At 37.2% G+C, this 20,629-nt stretch overlaps 6 protein-coding genes across 8 annotated transcripts; 1 reads left to right on the top strand and 5 right to left on the bottom strand.

The window, feature by feature from the left end:
• Positions 1-1,693: 1,693 nt before the first annotated feature.
• On the top strand, positions 1,694-2,766 carry LOC116136643 (transmembrane protein 45A-like). Its single transcript, XM_031422315.1, has one exon. It carries the CDS (start codon positions 1,864-1,866, stop codon positions 2,749-2,751), a length of 888 nt encoding a protein of 295 aa, XP_031278175.1. The 5' UTR covers positions 1,694-1,863; the 3' UTR covers positions 2,752-2,766.
• A 715-nt stretch (positions 2,767-3,481) lies between these two features.
• On the bottom strand, positions 3,482-6,781 carry LOC116136639 (xanthotoxin 5-hydroxylase CYP82C4-like). The gene is made up of 2 exons (XM_031422310.1): positions 5,055-6,781; positions 3,482-4,270 (listed from the first exon to the last, which is right to left on the bottom strand). The coding sequence occupies exons 1-2, from the start codon at positions 6,006-6,008 to the stop codon at positions 3,635-3,637; spliced, it is 1,590 nt and encodes a 529-aa protein (XP_031278170.1). The 5' UTR covers positions 6,009-6,781; the 3' UTR covers positions 3,482-3,634.
• Positions 6,782-6,918: 137 nt separating this feature from the next.
• Positions 6,919-7,577, bottom strand: LOC116136640. Its single transcript, XM_031422311.1, has 2 exons — positions 7,436-7,577; positions 6,919-7,335 (listed from the first exon to the last, which is right to left on the bottom strand). The coding sequence occupies exon 2, from the start codon at positions 7,313-7,315 to the stop codon at positions 6,941-6,943; it is 375 nt and encodes a 124-aa protein (XP_031278171.1). The 5' UTR covers positions 7,316-7,335; positions 7,436-7,577; the 3' UTR covers positions 6,919-6,940.
• A 748-nt stretch (positions 7,578-8,325) lies between these two features.
• LOC116136627 (B3 domain-containing protein At5g60140-like) lies at positions 8,326-11,232 on the bottom strand. The gene is made up of 5 exons (XM_031422297.1): positions 10,750-11,232; positions 10,340-10,425; positions 9,291-9,750; positions 9,013-9,161; positions 8,326-8,645 (listed from the first exon to the last, which is right to left on the bottom strand). The coding sequence occupies exons 2-5, from the start codon at positions 10,418-10,420 to the stop codon at positions 8,349-8,351; spliced, it is 987 nt and encodes a 328-aa protein (XP_031278157.1). The 5' UTR covers positions 10,421-10,425; positions 10,750-11,232; the 3' UTR covers positions 8,326-8,348.
• A 695-nt stretch (positions 11,233-11,927) lies between these two features.
• LOC116136628 (putative B3 domain-containing protein At5g66980) lies at positions 11,928-15,052 on the bottom strand. Of its 3 annotated transcripts, none has more exons than XM_031422299.1 (5): positions 14,740-15,052; positions 14,302-14,383; positions 13,247-13,706; positions 12,969-13,117; positions 11,928-12,601 (listed from the first exon to the last, which is right to left on the bottom strand). In XM_031422299.1, exons 2-5 carry the CDS (start codon positions 14,377-14,379, stop codon positions 12,305-12,307), a joined length of 984 nt encoding a protein of 327 aa, XP_031278159.1. In that variant the 5' UTR covers positions 14,380-14,383; positions 14,740-15,052; the 3' UTR covers positions 11,928-12,304. The 3 variants fall into 3 exon arrangements, with proteins under 3 accessions (XP_031278159.1, XP_031278158.1, XP_031278160.1); XM_031422298.1 differs by having other exon boundaries at positions 14,763-15,052; XM_031422300.1 differs by having other exon boundaries at positions 14,847-15,052.
• Positions 15,053-15,493: 441 nt separating this feature from the next.
• On the bottom strand, positions 15,494-16,857 carry LOC116136673 (B3 domain-containing transcription factor VRN1-like). The gene is made up of 3 exons (XM_031422349.1): positions 16,715-16,857; positions 16,081-16,623; positions 15,494-15,990 (listed from the first exon to the last, which is right to left on the bottom strand). The coding sequence occupies exons 1-3, from the start codon at positions 16,823-16,825 to the stop codon at positions 15,718-15,720; spliced, it is 927 nt and encodes a 308-aa protein (XP_031278209.1). The 5' UTR covers positions 16,826-16,857; the 3' UTR covers positions 15,494-15,717.
• Positions 16,858-20,629: the final 3,772 nt, after the last annotated feature.

The raw sequence follows: 20,629 nt of genomic DNA, 5'->3' as shown, positions 1-20,629 counted from the left end.
GACCAGCAGGGTTAATCTGTAGCTCTGAAGAATCATGATCGACAACAGTTCAGTCTATCATGCTGACAGCTGACAAACTTGATCTGCAGAATAAGCAACCTCAAACTTGTCATGCCACTGAATATAGTTAGCTTATTACAGAAATTTTTCATCCAACACCAAAACCCAGCACTTAATATTGATCACAGTAATGTCTTATTTTCCTTCAAGAAATCTACTTTATTCAGTGGCATTAATGGCTTTATCTTATCTTCGTTCAGGGAATCCCCCATATTCAATGGCTTTATTGGCTTGTAATAATGTGATCACTAAAATCAAGTACTGGTACCGCTTTGGTTTGTGTTAACTAAAGAAAGAAACCATCACTGGATAGTCGAGCGGTAAATTAGGACTCTTAAGTGTATTACTTAAGAGGTCTTCAGTTTGATTCATCTCGACTGCTAATAGGGGTGGCCATTGGAGGCGAGGGATTTGTTGAGGTGCACACAAGCTAGCCCGAACACTCCCGATCATAAAAAAAAAAAAAAAAATTTGCCAACATCAATAAATGGGTACAATACAAGAAGACTTACATGATGCAGGTTTAATGAAACAGGAAGATAATTAAATGCTACCTCAGTATCAATTTCTGTAATTTCAGTATAATAGAATATGTGAATTATTTTGTTATTGTAATATTTCCCATCGCCAAAGAAAGGGGATAAGATTGAGAATAGATGTTCAAGCCCTTGAAAGTGTCTCAATAAGGGTTTATTAAGTAAGAGCTACACTTGAGGTTTAACACAAAAAAGATTTCACTTTCATTTTGAGAAACTAATGCTGTTACCTTCAATAGTGTTTATGTCAGATAAATGTACAGGTTTAAATGGCAAACATCTATATGGGGGTGTTGGTATAAATTTCTCAAAATTGGAGGGGAAAAATGTTTATACACAAAGCTTTAGTGGTGGAGATTAATTAACTCGGCTCAATAATTCCAAGACTTTACTGAAAGCTTGAATTAGAGGCCTAGGTGGTCACTATGGTGCATCAGATTTTGTATTTATTATCCTCAGGAAGGTGGTCACTATAGCTTCACTAAATTTTACTTTTTCTTTTGCAGGTGCTGTAAACTTCAACTTTAAGAAGTGGGGCTGGACAAAAATTGATGCAACAAGCTCTTCTATTCTGAGAAACCACTGTAATATGAAGGGGAATATACCTGGAATCTGCAACTTCAATATTAATTGTCATTACATTTCTAGTGAAATGAGTTTCCCATTAGAATTATCTTGACAAATGGAATCATATAATTTGCCATTACATTATATTGGAGACATCTCATTCTCCACTATCTGCAGATTGATTGGGGTGACTAAGTGGCTCTCATAGTCTCTAAGGGACAAGTCTTCTTCTTCCCTGACACATAGGCAAAAACTTTATTTGGTTATATAGAAAGACATGGAAAGTAATCTATGCATAAATGAGTCCATGAAGGTCGATTCTTTTGATTTTTTGACAAGTTTAAAGTTGAAGAAGATCATGAAAGCTATGTAGGACACTTGAATACTCAATTAAAAAAGATTATTTGAATGGTCTTGAAGTAACAACCGATTGTCATTTAGTTCTTTAAGATGTATTCTTTTAAAACAGTATTTCCTTTATGATAACCCATCTTCTTTATTTATTGCACTATATGTGTGTCTTTTTCTTGGCGTTTTTTGTTTGTGGAAACACATGCACCATGCACCAAAGATATGAATAGATTACCATCTTGTTCTTTTGTTGCCAGGACGTATCTGCAATTGCTTCTGGTATTTAAATTTTTGAGTGGAGAGCAAAGCAAAGACCAAGTATTGTTTCTCTTAAAGAAAAGGAGCTTCCATGGGAACGTTTGTTGGACACTTAGTCCCGGGTTTAGCCCTCACTGTTCTTGGCCTATGGCATACCATCAACACTATCAGAGCTTACTGTCTCAAAGGCTCTAACAACTTTAAAGTAAGGTTTTGGTTTCCATTCAATGGCCCTTCATCGAAGCTTAAACATTTGGAGCTCATTTTCATCTTATGCTTCTCTCTTCTCGCGATTTTTATGCAAGTTCTTGACTTCCCTTTTCTTCACTTGGCGTTCAAGCTTGACAACTTTGAGCATGCTACCATGTTTCTCCATCTCGCCATATTTGCAGGTTTCACTCTTTGTGCGGATATAACTCATTCATCTGACATCCTATCTGGAGTTCCAGGAATGCTTGTAGCTTCCGTTTTCGGTCAAGAGCTGTTCCTAATTCATTTCCACTCCGCTAATCATGTTGGCCTGGAAGGCCATTACCATTGGCTCTTTCAGCTCATAGTGTTCATCTCCTTTGTGGCAGCTATATCAGCAACAAGTTTCCCGAACAATTTTCTTGCTGCTCTTGTTGTTTCGATTTCAGTTGTGTTCCAAGGCTGTTGGTTTGTGAACATGGGGTTCAATCTTTGGTCTCCAGAGTTTGTTCCTCAGGGATGCAGTATGCAGCTTGCAGAGGAAGTCAGTAGCAACATGCATGGAGCAGTCATTTGCGCATCTCATGAGGCAGATTTTCGAGCACGGGGACTAGCTAACTTGCAATTCAGTTGGGTACTCTCTGGAATATTGGTATTTACAGGATCCGTTTGCCTAATGTTAGCTAGAAAATATGCCCCCAGATGTCAGTCAACCCAATATGAGCAACTTCACAGTAGAGTCATAGATGTTTCCATAGCAGCTGATGGCTTAAAGCTAGTTCATCCCTAAGATGTAGAAATTTAAACATGAAAATATCATGTTCACTTAAGATCATTGGATCACTCAGAAGCTGCTATCAATAATAAATAGATTGTATTATTATTCCTATAGCCGCAATACTTCCTCAGTATTGTTTGTATATTATGTGCTCCTTGCTTATTGTATTTTCTTTTTCATGCTTCGTATGATTTCTTTCACCTCAAGTTGATGTAACATCTGGCCTAGGGTTGAAAATCGAGTCGAGCTACTCGAACTCGACTCAACATTAGTCAAGTCGAGTTCGATCATAATAGAACTCGACTTGATATCTTTGCCAGTATTTTCAAGTTTTATGGTTAAGTTGATAGTTTTTAAAGTAATAAAGGCTATATGTAATTTAAAAGTTATAAAAATTATAAATCCACCCCTGTTAGATGAGGTCGAAATCAAGTTCGAATTTGAACTTGATTAAAACTCAATTATACGAACTCGAATTCGAACTCGATTTCCAATTTCAAGTACCGAGTTCAAGTTCAAACTTGATTTCTCATACTCGACCAGGCTCAAACTCGATACTATAACGATCAAGTTGAGTTCGATTTACAAGATGCTCGACTCGACTCGATTCGATTTCACCCTTAATCTGGCCCTCATCAATCAAACGTTACAATTACAAGATTATTGAAAAATGAAAATATTAAAATTTTAGAACAGGGAAAAGAGGGTCTTAGTAGAAACACATATTGTGATTTTACTTGTAAATTCTGTTTTAAAAGTATCACAATAATGAGATAAGTGATAAAACTTTTAGACTCAATAGTTTTGAGTTTGTTTTTACATAAATATGATCCTGTACATAGTTTACATGTTTGATACATCGATGAGCACGAAGCAGAAGAGGCTATTACTGTTCTTAGTTTTTAGTACTCGAATAGCAGATGGAATCTAGCCTTGGAGTAAGGGTGACCTCCAATGGTGTTGCTTTGGGGACAGTCAATCCAGGACCTTCAGTCATATCCACTGGTGTATCCGAGACTGTCCCTAACTCGAATGCATGAAGCAGCCTAGCCAGGGTCAAATGCAGGACTTGAAGTGCAAATGAGATCCCTGGACACTTCCTCCTTCCAGAACCAAATGGTATATATTCAAAATCCTGACCATTAAAGTCCAACTTGGCATGGTCATTAAGGAACCTCTCAGGTATGAATTCTGAAGGGTTTGACCAAATGCTGGGGTCACGCTGCAACTTCCACAGGTTAACAACGAGGTGTGTGCCTGCTGGAATGTGGAAGCCAGATATGGTGCAGTCCTCCATGGCCTTGCGTGGTGCTGAAAGTGGCAGTGCAGGGTATAATCTCAATGTTTCCTTCACAATGGCTTGTAAGTATATCAGGTTCTTTATATCTGACTCCTCTACTTGCCTATGTTTTCCGACATGGACGTTGAGCTCATCTTGCGCTTTCTTTAGCACATGGCGATTGTTCAGTAACAGAGATATCACCCATGTAAGTGTTACCACTGTGGTGTCATTGCCACCTAAAATAAGGCTCTGCAAAGAAGATATAATAGTTTAGGAGATAAAGATAAGCTGACAAACACTTCTCACTAACTTCTCTCACAAAAGCTGATATGACAACTCACAATTGGTCGGTTCACATTTGGGTATTTTATGCATTAGTTTTGACTGGTTCAAAAACCTCACACTCACAGAACCATTGTAGTGTATTTTTTAAGGGTGTTTTGGTTGGTTTTAAATTTTTATTCCACAAATACCCCATCCAATATAAAACTATCCTAATTATATCCAAAAATCACTATTGCCTATAAAATACTCACAAAACAGCAGGAAAGAGAAAAAGACTTGACTTCTTTTCATTCGATTATTTGTTCTTCAGCTTTTATTTTTATGGGCATATATGTAAATTTATTATTTTAAAAAACTGTCAAAGTCGTTAGAAAATAAACTCTCAAGCACAAGTTGGTATTTTAAACCCCTCAAAACCGTTATAGTGGTTTATCCTCATAACCGCTACCGTGAAACTCCTAAACAGACCCCAGGATTGAAAGGTCATATCATTAACAATTAAAATTTTTCTACTTTTCTCTACCATGGTTTAGTTGATTAGCCATGATCTTCTCCAGTGGGATTTTTGCAAGTTCACTTTAGATATGTGAGGAGAGATCTATAATAAGTTCTATTAACACTTTACATGTTAATCAAAATGGTAGTGTTTTGACAATGAAAGACAGAAAATTCCTTTCTTTTCTTTTATTTTCAATTCATAAAATATGATTTGGGAAAATTTGGAGTAACTGAATAGCCAGGAATTTACCAAGCAAGTTGCCTTAATGACAGTATGTGCATCATCTTGAGCTGAAATCCTGCCTTCATCCATGATAGACAGCATCACATCTATCAAGTCATGCTCCTCCTCATTGATGTTTCTGTTGAGCCTTTTTTGATGATGCTCTTGCACCCAACTCTCAAAGATGGAATCTAACTCCCTTGCAGTCCTCTTCATTTCACCTACATATCCCTTCACATAATCTAACCAACCAAGACATGGAACTGCATCTGAGGCCAAAAATAATCCCACAAAGTAGAAGAAATCACCCAAGGCCTTTTGGCACCGCCTTGACTCTGGATCATCACCACTTGCATCAGTACCAAAATATCGTTTACCAGCCATCAGTCTTACTATGATATTCATTGCTAAGTCCCCAAACCTTTCCTTCAGGTCTACAGCAACAAGGCCTCCATTTTTGACACTTTTTTTATATAACCCTTCTATGAAACAGTTGATTTCTGTGTCACGGACATGCTTGAGCAACTCAAGGCGGCGATTTGAGAGAATCTCAACTGCGACTAGCTTCCTAATCTCGCGCCAATATGGTCCATAAGGAGCAAAGCCAAACATGGCATGGTCATATCCCATAAGTTTTATAGCAAAATACCTTGGACGGGTAGGGAAAATCCTGTCATTTACTGTGAAACATTCTTTTGCCACTTCCCAGCTACTGATTACCAGCACTTGATGAATTCCAAGGTGGATCAACAAGGTTGGACCATACTTATCAGCCATGGCTCCAAATGTTCGATGCAGCAGCTGGTTTGATCCAAGAAGATGAAGATGACCGATAAAAGGCCATGCCCCTGCTGGCTCCGGTGGCCTCCTGCCTTTGTTCTTGCTCCCTTTGGCAGTTTTTACAATCACACAGAGAAAAATAATAGCAAAAACAAGTGCCAACAACGCCATGGTATCTCGCAGCTGAAGGTAAAATCCCATCGTTTTTCACTGTCCAAGGAAATAAGATGATTGAAGATGAGGATTCAACGCATATAAACCCAGTTTCTGCAGCATGAAATAAATATCAGACTTTGCACAAAAAGACAACATTGATGACTGTACAAGTTGTGGAATTTCCTCATCCACAAACAATGTGGACCATTCTCCATAAGTAAATGACAGTTTAATGTGGCCTATGCCAGATTCTTCCTTCTGTAAGTCGTTCAACCCAGTAATGAGTCATAGTCATAGCAGCAGTTCCTGCGCCTAACTTCCAAGCGACGGCAGGGCTAACAAGTCAAACATACCCAGTTTCTCATCACAGATATTACAGAATCACAAAACTTCAACACAACACTTGATTTTTAATTGTTGCCTGCATTTACACATTACTTGCAAATGTGAAATCTTTAGTTCATGGATGCAGCAAAAATGAAGAAGTTAAAGATTACCATGCCCAGTTTAAGAAAATACATCAAATAATCAAATTGATAAACTCATTTCACTGATAGCTAATCAAATTCTGCTTAGTGCCAAAGCAAGTTAAGATGGATTGATCCTAAGTTCATAATCATCTATTGGTTGCAGGAAGATGACACCCCCTTACTATTTATCTTAATGTAGTTTTATTGTTAATTCTGACAGTCCAATAGCAAATGATGTAGCATTGTTGATATGACCAGAGTTTCATTTCTATTCAACAAACGGCCAGTCATCCACCATTTAACAACATAAACGACTTGTCAGCTGCCCTTTGAATGTATTTACGACGTGTAATACATTGGTGTGAAAATAATTGAGAACTCAGCTTATGAGTTTGGTTTATGTATGCAAAACAATCAAGTTCTACATCAAATGATGAGATTTGTAAAGATACAAGCTTGATGAAAAAGAACACATAAAATCAAACTTTTTTTTTTTGGCTTCAATGCTCACTCAGCCTCCTCCACAGATGCTTCAATTCGGAGAAGAACAAACCCGACTGCAACTCCAACAAGCACAAGGCCATTCATGATTGCTGCAATCCTGAAGATCTCACTGGCTGCATCGCATGTTGAAGACAAGGCACCCCCACTTCTTCCTTTGCCTTTTCCAGGAGCTCTCAATGAGCTCACAATCTTAGCAAAACTTTGCTCAGTGCATACTGGCAAGCCTAGTGAGGCCACATTGTTGTGTGCTTTTAGCCCACCAAATGAGTTCAGCCCTGTTATGTAACTCACATTCATGCTTCTTCTTCTCCTACTGGAGCCTGCCACTGTGGCAGCAACAAACGTTGATGAAGAGAGTGTAGCTGAGGCTGCTGCCATTGTTGATCTTCACCCACTACCTGAAAAAGAACAAAGAAAAATGGAAGAAGATTGTGAGAAAAGTACTATAAGTTTATGCTTTGTTAGCAGTAGTAGCAGAGATTAGAGAGGTTGGGTTACCTGATTTTGTTGGTGGTTTTGTGATTCTTGTTTATGTGGGTGGAATTACAAAGACGATTGGAAGTGAAGGAAATGAAGATTTGTATGGAAAAGATAGGATAAGGTGGGGAGAGGATGGTTGGTTCACAAGTAGAATAGATAATTCAGTAACTTTTAATGTTAGCCAAGAAAAATGAGACACAGAACTTGCAAATAAAGACCGCCACCAGTTTGAGCCACCTTTATATTATCATCTTCAGGCCCCAGTCCTTGATGAACCAATCAGGACCCTTGAAATAATTTTTTTTTTCTTTTCTATTTTTTTTTTTTTTTTTTTTTTTAAAAGGAAAATAATATAAAGAGCAAATAGTATCAGATTAGTAATCAACATGGCCATTTTAGATTTTGCCATTTGGCCAGCAGAACTTATGCAAGCCCAGAAGTAGAAGAGGAAGTGTTGCATAATCATTTTCTTCTCAATTTCACAAAATAAATGAACTTTAGACAGCTTACCATCTGCAGGAGAAAATGTAAGAAGCTGGAAATACTTGAACAAAATAGAAAAGAAAATGATATCTATTACAAGCACAGAAATAACTGTTCTGGAAAAGGGGGCTCAGAACACAAAAGCCTAGAAATTGGTCTATTTGGATGAAATAAAACCTGATAGGTCAAATCATCAATATGAGGGAAGTCATAAGCTTCTTGTATAACAAAGTAAATAGTTGTAGAAACTCCATAATACTGCAATTCGACAAGACCCTATTTCGAACTAACTTGTACCCAACCCAACCCTTGACAACAGAGACCTACAGAAAAATTCTAAATATTGTTCATCATTTCATAACACATCTTGTTCTTGAAAGCATAATATTTATATAAAACATTAGCAGAGTTTGATGTGGAAACTTAAACAAAACAGTAGCCCCCTACTTCACTGGTCAGCCTGATTTGGTTCTTGGTTGGTGGGTTGGCTCTGTGAACCATCACCTCGTTTAATATGCACCAAAATATTATTCTTTGTCCCACCTGCTTCCGGAAATTCACATATGCAAAGATCATCTTTTTCCACATCGTTCCACCGGCAGACTGAGCCCCATCCTGTAATCCAGGTTCGACCATCCTTCCAGCGCATAACCTTTCCAGGCCATTCCCTCTCCAGCTCATCATGAAAGGTTACATCTTCAGCTAATTTAATTCTAAAATCTCTCAAGACATAAGATGGAACCAACTGCAATATTGAATAGAAAACTCTACCATTAGCAACTATATATATTGTTTAATAAGCAAAATAACAATCATGGCTTGACCCCATAAATTCAAGCCAAATGAAGTCATTTACATGGGGTTTCTAAATGGTGCAAGAAATCATTATAATGCCAGCAACTTTTCCTATTATGAATTAAAACAAAAGAGAATTCGGCCTCCATGTCAAGCAGAGAGTACCATAAATCCTAACAAATTGAAAGAATTAGCATTTCACAGATTAGTTTAACTGATAAACAGTGAAATTAACGGCTAATGCAAATCTCACCAACACTTATTGACTATACTAAGCAGATCAGGTATTTTAGTAATAGATGATTTTAGCTCGTTACCAGTAGGCTTTTCCTAGTTTGTTTTTGCTTTGACACAAAGTAGGGATTTTGACGATGAACATATTTTCTCACTTCATCTCTGGTCAAAACATTGTCAAGTTCTCGAGAAGTTCTTGCCCTAACACCGGCACTTTTCTTGGATCCTTCCCCTGAATCAAATTAACAATGGGTTACATTTATCTCGCACAAATCCTATTACATATCTCTAGGGCATTCACACATACACATAGAATTATTTTGAAATGAAAAAAAAAAAAAAAAAAATACTTGATGTTTACCATCATTTTCACAAATCCTTTTGCCTCTCTGCTTCAATGTAACTGTTCCTTCTGATGCTTCTTCATCCATTTCCTCCTGCTCCTCCTCTTCTTCAACATTATATTCACTGTCACTACCATGACCATCATCAAAATCAGTACCTACATCAATAATTTCGTGCTCCTCCTCTTCTTCCTCCTCCTCTATATCAATGCCCGCATGAGGACCAGTTTCATTCTTCTCACAGCCAGATTTCCCCCATATTTTAACATTAAATCCATCATCACCATTGTATTGAAAAACTAAAAAATCTCCATACACTAAAGAATTGTCTTTCACAAACTGTTGCCAACCATTTGCAAAATATAACCTATTGTCAGCATATTCCATTTTCATATGCCAAACTTTTCCGATTTGATTCTGAAGTACAACATTCTTTGGTAATGCATTCAAGTGTTGTACCCAAGCATCCGGGATTTTCTACAGAAGAAATCGATTGCGTCATTAAATTTCAATCATAACATGTAAAAGAGGATTGAAAACTGTTAAAATCTGTTTCTTCAGTAATTTTACTCTTTCACATACTAATTTGTGCATATATGTAAATGAAACGATTAATTAACATCAAATAATGTTGTAGAATGAAAATTTAATGAATCCCAAATCATAAAAGAATATTAAATGAGTTATATATATATATATTTTATGAACCGAACAAATTCTGCCCAAAGTGAACAAACATCAAACTAGCTTCAAACACAAATAATTTTCCAGAAAATCACAACAAAGAGAAAAAGAAACAAATCTTATGTACAGGACTCACATGGACATGGAAAACCAAATATATTCTGTTTGTTTGCTAAAAACAACAGTACATGAAGCTTTCTCAAAAGCAAGCTCTGAGAAAGGTTTAAGCTTTCTCCCTCTCTCTCAATGTTTCTCCCATTAATCGACCAAGAAATGTAGAGAGAGGATTTCATCGTGCCAACCAAAAGAACTTCAAAAAGAAATAAATAAATAAACTAAAAAAAACTACAGATCATAAGAGCAGAAAGGAAGATGAAAATACCAAACTGGCAGAGCCGCGCCGCCTTGGGTTGAAGACCTTGAAGAATTTAGGCAAGCTCTTGCTGGTTCTGTTGGGCGCCATTTTTTCTGTGTTTCAGAATGAGAAAAACCAAAATGAGTAGGGTGTGGAACATTAATTAAACAAGACCAACTAAAATATACAATAATTTAATAAATTGTTACTAAACGAGCAATAGATATACATAAACGATAAGAAAAAACTTCAAATCAACAAATAATAAAAGCATCCCACAAGCGATAATAGTAAAACTCATCCAATTCTGAATGGTCTCCCACATTTCAGTAAACAAAATTGAACTAAACGAAACAAAACCCTCGAACTCACTGCCGTAAATTTTGGGTTTTGCAGGTTTTAGATTGGGGTGAGGGTTCTGGTTTTGGGGTTCCTACCTGAAGAGGTAGCTGCGTGAGAGAGATCAGAGATGGCAGCAAGAGAACTCAAAATTTTGTGATTGAGAGAAATGGCTGGGCGTCGGCGTGCAGGATGGCTGCGTGAAGGAGAAATGGCGAAATGGGCGACTGCCGACTGGATAGATGGCTGCGAGTCTGCGTGACAGAGATCAGAGATGGCTGAAAAATTGTGTGTGGGCTAGGAGCTGTAAGAAAGAAGTTATTTTGACGAAGAAAGAGAGAGAAAAAGAGAGGTGGAGTTTGCCAGGTCTAGTTGGGGGTGTATAGGCGTGAAGTGTGGTACTTTACAGCAGCTTTAGAATGGAGTAACAGCAGCGTGAGTAGCATTTTGGGAACGGTTGTTGACTGGGCAAATGAGGCAGTAAGAACGGGCAGTGCTACGACAAAAAACTCTTTTTATTTGGCAGTAGGAATCGGGCGGTCCAAGTTTTTCTCCAGAGGGTGGACTGGTACAATGGGATCAATAAAAGGTAAAGCAATTTTCTTAAGAATTATTCTTCCTATGGTTTTCAGTATAGTGATGGGAGAAATTTTTTACTGTGGGGACGTCTGCTCGGATGGATGTTTGAGTACCCTACTTTTGTTCCAGTTGGGTTTTTTTTTTTGCTGGGTGGACATTTTTAGTTAATGGGGTTTGGGCCTGGAGTTTCTTCGTTAAGTTTACAGAGATGGTGGACTGGGTTTATAAGGGGTTGGATTGGGTTCTGTTTGGGCTGACGGCAGGAGGCGAGCTTGTGGGCTGCTGCACAGGAAGAGATTGGATTAAATCTTTGGGCTTCTACATGATAAAGGGCCCGGCTGCGAGTTGGGCAGGGAGAATTTCTGGCTGCTGCTGTCTTGCTCAGTATTGTTTGTATATTATATGCTCCTTGCTTATTGTATTTTCTTTTTCATGCTTTGTATGATTTCTTTCACCTCAAGTTGATGTAACAGCTGGCCTAGGGTTGAAATAATATAAAGAGCAAATAGTATCAGATTAGTTATCAACATGGCCATTTTAGATTTTGCCATTCGGCCAGCAGAACTTATGCAAGCCCAGAAGTAGAAGAGGAAGTGTTGCATAATCATTTTCTTCTCAATTTCACAAAATATATGAATTTTAGAAAGCTTACCATCTGCAGGAGAAAATATAAGAAGCTGGAGATACTTGAACAAAATAGAAAAGAAAAATGATATTTATTACAAGCACAGAAATAACTGTTCTGGAAAACGGGGCTCAGAACCCAAAAGCCTAGAAATTGGTCTATTTGAATGAAATAAAACCTGAAAGGGCAAATCATCAATATGAGGGAAGTCATAAGCTTCTTGTATAACAAAGTAAATAGTTGCAGAAACTCCATAATACTGCAATTCGACAAGATCCTATTTCAAACTAATTTGTACCCAACCCAACCCTTGACAACAGTGACCTACAGAAAAATTCTAAATATTGTTCATCATTTCATAACACATCTTGTTCTTGAAAGCATAAAATTTATATAAAACATTAGCAGAGTTTGATGTGGAAACTTAAACAAAACTGTAGCCCCCTACTTCACTGGTCAGCCTGATTTGGTTCTTGGTTAGTGGGTTGGCTCTGTGAACCATCACTTCGTTTAATATGCACCAAAATTTTATTCTTTGTCCCACCTGCTTCCGGAAATTCACATATGCAAAGATCGTCTTTTTCCACATGGTTCCACCGGCAGACTGAGCCCCATCCTGTAATCAAGGTTCGACCATCCTTCCAGCGAAAAACCTTTCCAGACCATTCCCTCTCCAGCTCATCATGAAAGGTTACATCTTCAGCTAATTTAATTCTAAAATCTCTCAAGACATAAGATGGAACCAACTGCAATATTGAATAGAAAACTCTACCATTAGCAACTATATATATTGTTTAATAAGCAAAATAACAATCATGGCTTGACCCCATAAATTCAAGCCAAATGAAGTCATTTACATGGGGTTTATAAATGGTGCAAGAAATCATTATAATGCCAGCAACTTTTCCTATTATGAATTAAAACAAAAGAGAATTCGGCCTCCATGTCAAGCAGAGAGTACCATAAATCCTAACAAATTGAAAGAATTAGCATTTCACAGATTAGTTTAACTGATAAACAGTGAAATTAACGGCTAATGCAAATCTCACCAACACTTATTGACTATACTAAGCAGATCAGGTATTTTAGTAATAGATGATTTTAGCTCGTTACCAGTAGGCTTTTCCTAGTTTGTTTTTGCTTTGACACAAAGTAGGGATTTTGACGATGAACATATTTTCTCACTTCATCTCTGGTCAAAACATTGTCAAGTTCTCGAGAAGTTCTTGCCCTAACACCGGCACTTTTCTTGGATCCTTCTCCTGAATCAAATTAACAATGGGTTACATTTATCTCGCACAAATCCTATTACATATCTCTAGGGCATTCACACATACACATAGAATTATTTTGAAATGAAAAAAAAAAAAAAAAAAATACTTGATGTTTACCATCATTTTCACAAATCCTTTTGCCTCTCTGCTTCAATGTAGCTGTTCCTTCTGGTGCTTCTTCTTCCATTTCCTCCTCCTCCTCCTCTTCTTCAACATTATATTCACTGTCACTACCGTGACCATCATCAAAATCAGTACCTGCATCAGCAATTTTGTGCTCCTCCTCTTCTTCCTCCTCCTCTATATCAATGCCCACATGAGGACCAGTTTCATTCCTCTCACAGCCAGATTTCCCCAATATTTTAACATTAAATCCATTGTCACCATTGTATTGAAAAACTAAACAATCTCCAAACACTAAAGAATTGTCTTTTACAAACTGTTGCCAACCATTTGCAAAATATACCCTATTGTCAGCATATTCCATTTTCATACGCCACACTTTTCCGATTCGATTCTGAAGTACCACATTCTTTGGTAATGCATTCAAGTGTTGTACCCAAGCATCCGGGATTTCCTACAGAAGAAATCAATTGCATCATTAAATTTCAATCATAACATGTAAAAGACGATTGAAAACTGTTAAAATCTGTTTCTTCAGTAATTTTACTCTTTCACATACTAATTTGTGCATATATGTAAATGAAACAATTAATTGACATCAAATAATATTGTAGAATGAAAATCTAATGAATCCCAAATCATAAAAGAATATTAAATGAGTTATATATACTATTTTATGAACCGAACAAATTCTGCCCAAAGTGAACAAACATCAAACTAGCTTCAAACCCAAATAATTTTCCAGAAAATCACAACAAAGAGAAAAAGAAACTAAACTTATGTACAGGACTCACATGGACATGGAAAACCAAATATATTCAGTTTGTTTGCTAAAAACAACAGTACATGAAGCTCTCTCAAAAGCAAACTCTGAGAAAGGTTTAAGCTTTCTCCCTCTCTCTCAAAGTTTCTCCCATTAATCGACCAAGAAATGCAGAGAGAGGATTTCATCGTGCCAACCAAAAGAACTTCAAAAAGAAATAAATAAATAAAATAAAAAAAAAAAAAAAAACTACGGATCATAAGAGCAGAAAGGAAGATGAAAATACCGAACTGGCAGAGCCGAGCCTTGGGTTGAAGAACTTGAAGAATTTAGGCAAGCTCTTGTTGGTTCTGTTGGGCGCCATTTCTCTGTGTTTCAGAATGAGAAAAACCAAAATGAGTAGAGTGTGGAACTTTGTGTTTGTTGTTGGGGGTAGACCTGGCAAACGGGCGGGCACGGACCGGGTAAATACGGGTCACCCGCAAAAAATGATTTTTGTTTTTTCTCAATGTATCAAATTTAGCAGCATAAACATTAATTAAACAAGACCAACTAAAATATACAATAATTTAATAAATTGTTACTAAATGGGCAACAGAGATACATAAACGATAAGAAAAAACTTCAAATCAACAAAAAATAAAAGCATCCCACAAGCGATAATAGTAAAACTCATCCAATTCTGAATGGTCTCCCACATTTCAGTAAACAAAATTGAACTAACCGAAACAAAACCTTAGAACTCACTGCCGTAAATTTTGGTTTGGTGTCAAATATTGGGTTTTACAGGTTTTAGATTCGGCGTGAGGGTTCTGGTTTTGGGGTTACCACCTGAAGAGGTGGCTGCGTGAGAGAGATCAGAGATGGCAGCAAGAGAACTCGAACTTTTGTGATTGGGAGAAATGGCTGGGCGTCGGCGTGCAGGATGGCTGCGTGAAGGAGAAATGGCGAAATGGGCGACTGCCGACTGGAGAGATGGCTGCAAGTCTGCGTGACAGAGACCAGAGACGGCAGCGTGAGAGATGGCTGAAAAATTGTGCGTGGGCTAGGGCCTAGGAGCTGTAAGAAAGAGGTTATTTTGATGAAGAAAGAGAGAGAAAAAGAGAGGTGGGCTGGTGAGAGGATTTTTGGGCCCTTGTTTTTCTTTCAAAGTTGTACAGCTTATTGTCAGGCTGGACAAGGCCTGGTTTTTTATGGGCCTGGCGGTGGGTTCAGCAAAAATTGTCAACCTGGAAATTACAAACACAAAGTCCAATTAGGTTCTGGTTTGGCTTGATGAACCACACTCTAATTTTTTGAGATACGTCCAAACTGATTCGGACACTTTGGTTATTAAAAAAAACTTGGAAATTAGTTACAATACTCGAGTTTTTTAAACCATACATGCTGAGATTGTTTTTGGATATTGGGTTTGCTCAATTCCTCACAAATGGCATAAATTGTCAACAACAAACTTTTTTCCATATATAATAGGCAAAATCAATACAATGTTGCTATCTAATTCATTATTTTGAAAGATTACGAGCCTTTTTTACCATTAACTTTAATCGGGCAATACTACACGTACAACCTAATCTTACAAATTTTCTCTTACAATCCTGCAATTGGTTAGGTCACAAATAGGTCCCGTCTGCTCGCTATAAGTCTCGCATGTCTAATTACGAGTTGACTGAGCTACTATATCGGAGTTGTACGAGAAAGTTTATAAGATTAGGTTGTCAGTGAACTTTGCAGTTGCAGGGTATACTGAAAGTTTCAGAATGAAGTCTTTCATCTTGATCAACTCAAAGATACCGATATCTCCTTGCTTCAAATTCTCCTCTCTAGAAAATTTAATCCATCCCTGTTGTAAACGAAAGCCTCCACGAGTCGACTTCTTAATTTTAACACACAGCACTCTTCCATCAGGAACCTGTAGATTAATAGTTCTTGAATTTCTACATAAATACTTATCCAAAAATTTCACTGGCACACTCTGCAGAATCCAAAAAAGAATGGCAAGTTAGAAGATATGAATGTCATCAATATGAGAAGATTCATAACCAAATTTTATCTACAAACTCACCACACGGTGTTCAATTGTGCTATGAGACCGCAAAAACACCATGAATGAAGGATTTCTTGGCTTCAACAATCTGGCGATGTGGATTGCTCTGTGTCTGTCTTTTTTTGAGACAAATCTACATTTAATAGGAAGGTAGATTCCCATTTCTTTAAGTAAAGCTAGAAAATTACGTTTATTCTCATAATCTGATTCATTTATCTCTGCCTTTTCAACCATTTTAGACTTGTTTTCATGCTTCGATTTTGAGTTGTCCGCATTGCATTGTAGCTTAGACTTCACTGCATTATATGGGTAGTGAATCTCGCAAGCAGTAGAATCAAAAATAAGAACCTGGAAAGTTGAGTTCTTCAGATATTTGAAAACCAAGAAGTATCCAACAGAGATTGAATGATACTGAACAAAGTCGTGCCAACCATCCCGAAACCAAATTTTGGTCCCATCCTTGGTCAATCCAATTAACCAAACTCGACCATTGGGAACTTCCAGTGTTGCGATGTCAGAAAGTTCATTCCCAAACTTCTTCACGAACATTTGCGGAATCTCCTGCAATCATACAAAAAGGGTCAGCTGATCCATTTAATCCCTGCACAGATAGGCAAACTGATCGACATAGTCAATAATCCCTACAGCTTACCAGCTTCTTCTCTTCCAAGGAAGAGGGAAGGATAACCTTGAAGAAATGTGACGATTTCTCCATAAAAGAATTTGATGTAACGGGTTCGCCTTTCCTTCTAGTGCAAGCCATTGTTTAGTTGCCAGAGATGAAGCTATGGTGGTGGTTGATAATGATACATAGGTTCAGGCTTCATAATTTTATATGTGCTGCATAAACTTTGTGTTTCTGGTTGATCGTTTCATATCCCCTTCAGATGTTTAGAGCTCCAATGCAACTCTCATTTCCAACTTTCCAGGCACCAACTGTCACTGTGTTTAGACTTCCAATGTTTGAATCAAAGCTCATATTGTATATGAAGTGAAATAATAAAGAGCTTTAAATGAGAATCAAATTCCCTCCACAACAAAATAAAATCTCCAGGCTCATGGCTATTTCTGTCGTTTCTCTCATGTCTGATAGATACTGATTTGATCTTTCGATTTTAAAAGCAGTGAACGATATCATCTAATAGATTAATGCTGGGATTAAATAACTCTAATCATTTGTTTGAGACAAAAAATATCTGTTCACTTTAAACAAATATTACAAAAGAAAGAGTAAACGACTTTTTCCCACCCAAGGTTAAATATTCAGTTTTTACCCAAAGCCGACTCTGATGGCAAACCCCTAAACCCTAAACCATCATTTGAACCTCCGGTCTCTTCTCTATAAAACCCCTCTCCGGCACCTAATTTCTTACCAATTTCCGGCCACCGCAAAGCTAAGGTTTCTTGTTCTTAACTGATTTCCGACTTATTTCGACAATAATATTTCAATTGTTTACCACCATTGGATCCACCCTACAAACAGTCCTAGTAACTCGCCAAACATCGGCTGAGAAAGTGAAATGTTTTTGGGTATTAACATAATATAAACTTTAGTGAAAAAATGGTATTTGTGAAACTTTGGGTAGGAAAGTGTCATTAACACAAACCCTGGGTGGGAAAAAGTCGTTTACTTCCAAAGAAATTGGAAACTGGCAAGTGTTTGTGCTGGAAATGAGGAGAGTGCGAAGACAGGTTTTTGATAATGAGAAAAGGGTCTTTTTCCATTTTTGACAAGCTATTGCATTATGTTCAGGACTCACATGGACATGGAAAACCAAGTATATTCTGTTTGTTTGCTAAAAACCACATTACATGAAGCTCTCTCAAAGCAGGCTCTGAGAAAGGTTTAAGCTTTCTCCCTCTCTCTCAAAGTTTCTCCCATTAATCGACCAGAAATGCAGAGAGAGGATTTCATCGTGCCAACCAAAGAACTTCAAAAATAAATAAAAAAATAAAAAAAAACACAGATCATAAACAGAAAGGAAGTGAAAGTACCAAACCGGCAGAGCTGAGCCTTGGGATGAAGACCCTGAGAATTTAGGCAACCTCTTGTTGGTTCTATTTGGCGCCACTTTCTCTGTGTTTCAGAATGAGAAAAACCAAAATGAGTAGGGTGGAGCCTTATGTTTGTTTGCTGGGGGTGTAATGCCGTGAAGGTGGTATTTTTACTGCAGCACGAGTAGGATCTTTGGGAGGGTTGTTGACTGGGCAAATGGGGCAGTAATAACGGGCAGTGTACGGCCAAAAACTCTTTTTATTTGGCAGTAGGAATCAAGCGGTCCAAAGTTTTTCTCCAGAGGTGTGACTGGCACAATGGGATCAACCAAGGAGAGCAATTTTTCTTAGGCTATGGTTTTATTGGTAGCAGTTTTGAGGGTCAATCCTTGCAACGTTTTAAGGGTAAATTAATGTAATCGTTTTGAACGTTTTTAGTAATGTTTTTATTTTTTTTTTTTAAACGGTTTTGATAGTTTTTTAAAAATAAATTTATGTATATATTCATAAAAATACTCAAATTTCAACCAGTATTTTTTTAGTTTTTTTTTTTTTTTTAATTACCAATGCTTAACATTAAAATTCCTTTCAAGTTTAATTTAATTGTAAGTTCTTTCATTGTATATTATTTAATTTATCACACAATCATTCGAAATATATCATTTTAAGAGAATAAATATACTGCCACAATATTGGACTTCGCAAATTATCAATATAATAGCCGCAACAGCATTTCTAAAAAATAGTTTTTTGTTCTTTTCTTCAATCAGTGAAGCAAAGCCATCAAAAACAATATTTATTCAACAAACTGACAAGGATTCAATCAATTGCCTAAACGCAAATAGAAAGAATCAAATAGAAGAAAAACCACTTAATTTTGTAAAACAACTGGTAAAGAAATGCAATTAAATTATATACAGCTTGCAAAGGAGTTTACTAGATTAAAAGAACAAAAAGTTGAAGGGGAAAATGAAGAAGAAAGAAAGAAAAACCTTCATATCTCTAATGAAGGATTAGAAAGCCGAGGATAAAAGATTCAGAAGCATTGTAACAATGATCTAAAAGTTGAAGATTGAATGGGGTTTGAAGAAATTTTTAAACCAGCAAAGGGATTATTGTATATCAATAACAGAGGAAATGGGTTTTTTTGGGGATAAAATTTTTAAACCAGCCAAAACACTCTGATTTGGGGTGTTTTATAAACCCCTCAAAAATATACTATACTGGTTTCAGGGGGTTTTTAAACCAGTCAAAACCAGTTCATAAAAAAATCTGGCAAGTAATGGTTTTTAAACACCTCAAAACCAGTGAAAAAAAAACTCCCAAGTTGACCCTTAAGAATTATTCTTCTGATGGTTTCCAGTATAGTATGGGAGAATTTTTTTAATATGGGGACGTCTGCTCGGATGGTTGTTTGGGCTCCAATGGGTGTTGGTTAGAGATGGCGGTGGGCTATGCCGTGCCGTGCTTTGCTAAACAATCAAAACTCAAAGCCTACGACACGGCCCATGGCCCGGTGAGCTGTGTCATGTCGTACCTTCGTGGGTCGATCCATGTATTGTATAGGTTGTTCTTAAAAATTTTAAAAAAATTATTTTTTAAATTCATGGGCCGTGTCTTATCAACCCACATGTCAAATCCTAAGCCTACGACACAGCCCACATGGCCCAGGGGCCAGGGCAAAAAATTTGTGGGCCGTGCCAGTGCTGGATGGTTACGGTGTTTATGCTCGGTTCGGGTTCATGAAGGAACAATTGGGTGTTTTTTGCTGGGTGGGTTTTTTAGTTAATGGGGTTTGGGCCTGGAGTTTGGATCGATCTTTTGATTTTAAAAGGCAGTGAACCTATCATCTAATAGATTAATGTTGGAGATTAAATAATCATTTGTTTGAGACAAACAATATCTGTTCACTTTAAAACAAATATTACAAAAGAAAGAGTAAACGACTTTCCACCAAGGTTAATATTCAGTTTTTACCCAAAGCCGATTCCAACAGCGAAAACCCCTAAACCTAAATCCTAAACCACATTTGAACCTTCGGTCTCTTCTCTATAAATCTCTTCACTCCGACACTAATCTTACCAATTTCGGCCATCACAAAGCTAAGGTTTTGTTCTTAGTTGATTTCGACTTATTCGACAAAGAATATTCAATCAGTTACCACCATTTGATCCACCCTACAAAAATCCTAGTAACTCGATGAGAAAGTGAAGTATTTTTGGGTATTAAAATATATAAACTTAGGTGAAAAGTGGTATTTTGAAACTTTTGGGTAGGAAGATGCATAACACAAACCTGGGCGGGAAAAAGTCGTTACTCCAAAAGAAATTGAAACTGGCAAGTGTTTGTGCTGGAAAATGAGGAGAGGTCGAAGACAGGTTTTTGTAATGAGAAAAGGGTCTTCCATTTTTGACAAGCTATTGCATTATGTTCAGGACTCACAGGACATGGAAAACCAAGTATATTCTGTTTGTTGCTAAAAACAACATTACATGAAGCTCATCTCAAATGCAAGCTCTGAGAAAGGTTTAAGCTTTCCCCTCTCTCTCAAAGTTTCTCCATTAATCGACCA

The sequence above is a fragment of the Pistacia vera genome, unplaced genomic scaffold (assembly GCF_008641045.1).
Source record: "Pistacia vera cultivar Batoury unplaced genomic scaffold, PisVer_v2 Contig317, whole genome shotgun sequence".
NCBI classification, from domain to species: Eukaryota; Viridiplantae; Streptophyta; class Magnoliopsida; order Sapindales; family Anacardiaceae; genus Pistacia; species Pistacia vera.
The sequence above is the reverse complement of the archived record's forward strand: the minus strand, read 5'-3'. Positions and strand labels throughout refer to the sequence as shown.

Excerpts from the sequence above, each read along its gene's own strand:
- LOC116136643 (XM_031422315.1), top strand. The coding sequence starts at position 1,864 with ATGGGAACGTTTGTTGGACACTTAGTCCCGGGTTTAGCCCTCACTGTT.
- LOC116136639 (XM_031422310.1), bottom strand. The coding sequence starts at position 6,008 with ATGGGATTTTACCTTCAGCTGCGAGATACCATGGCGTTGTTGGCACTT. Across the intron at positions 4,271-5,054 it reads TCATTAAGGCAACTTGCTTG|AGCCTTATTTTAGGTGGCAA; the intron begins GTAAATTCCTGG and ends TCTTCTTTGCAG.
- LOC116136640 (XM_031422311.1), bottom strand. The coding sequence starts at position 7,315 with ATGGCAGCAGCCTCAGCTACACTCTCTTCATCAACGTTTGTTGCTGCC.
- LOC116136627 (XM_031422297.1), bottom strand. The coding sequence starts at position 10,420 with ATGGCGCCCAACAGAACCAGCAAGAGCTTGCCTAAATTCTTCAAGGTC. Across the intron at positions 9,162-9,290 it reads AAGGATTTGTGAAAATGATG|GGGAAGGATCCAAGAAAAGT; the intron begins GTAAACATCAAG and ends AATTTGATTCAG. Across the intron at positions 8,646-9,012 it reads AAACTAGGAAAAGCCTACTG|TTGGTTCCATCTTATGTCTT; the intron begins GTAACGAGCTAA and ends TCAATATTGCAG.
- LOC116136628 (XM_031422299.1), bottom strand. The coding sequence starts at position 14,379 with ATGGCGCCCAACAGAACCAACAAGAGCTTGCCTAAATTCTTCAAGTTC. Across the intron at positions 13,707-14,301 it reads GGCTCGGCTCTGCCAGTTCG|GAAATCCCGGATGCTTGGGT; the intron begins GTATTTTCATCT and ends TTTCTTCTGTAG. Across the intron at positions 12,602-12,968 it reads AAACTAGGAAAAGCCTACTG|TTGGTTCCATCTTATGTCTT; the intron begins GTAACGAGCTAA and ends TCAATATTGCAG.
- LOC116136673 (XM_031422349.1), bottom strand. The coding sequence starts at position 16,825 with ATGGCTTGCACTAGAAGGAAAGGCGAACCCGTTACATCAAATTCTTTT. Across the intron at positions 16,624-16,714 it reads CCTTGGAAGAGAAGAAGCTG|GAGATTCCGCAAATGTTCGT; the intron begins GTAAGCTGTAGG and ends GTATGATTGCAG. Across the intron at positions 15,991-16,080 it reads GCACAATTGAACACCGTGTG|AGTGTGCCAGTGAAATTTTT; the intron begins GTGAGTTTGTAG and ends TGGATTCTGCAG.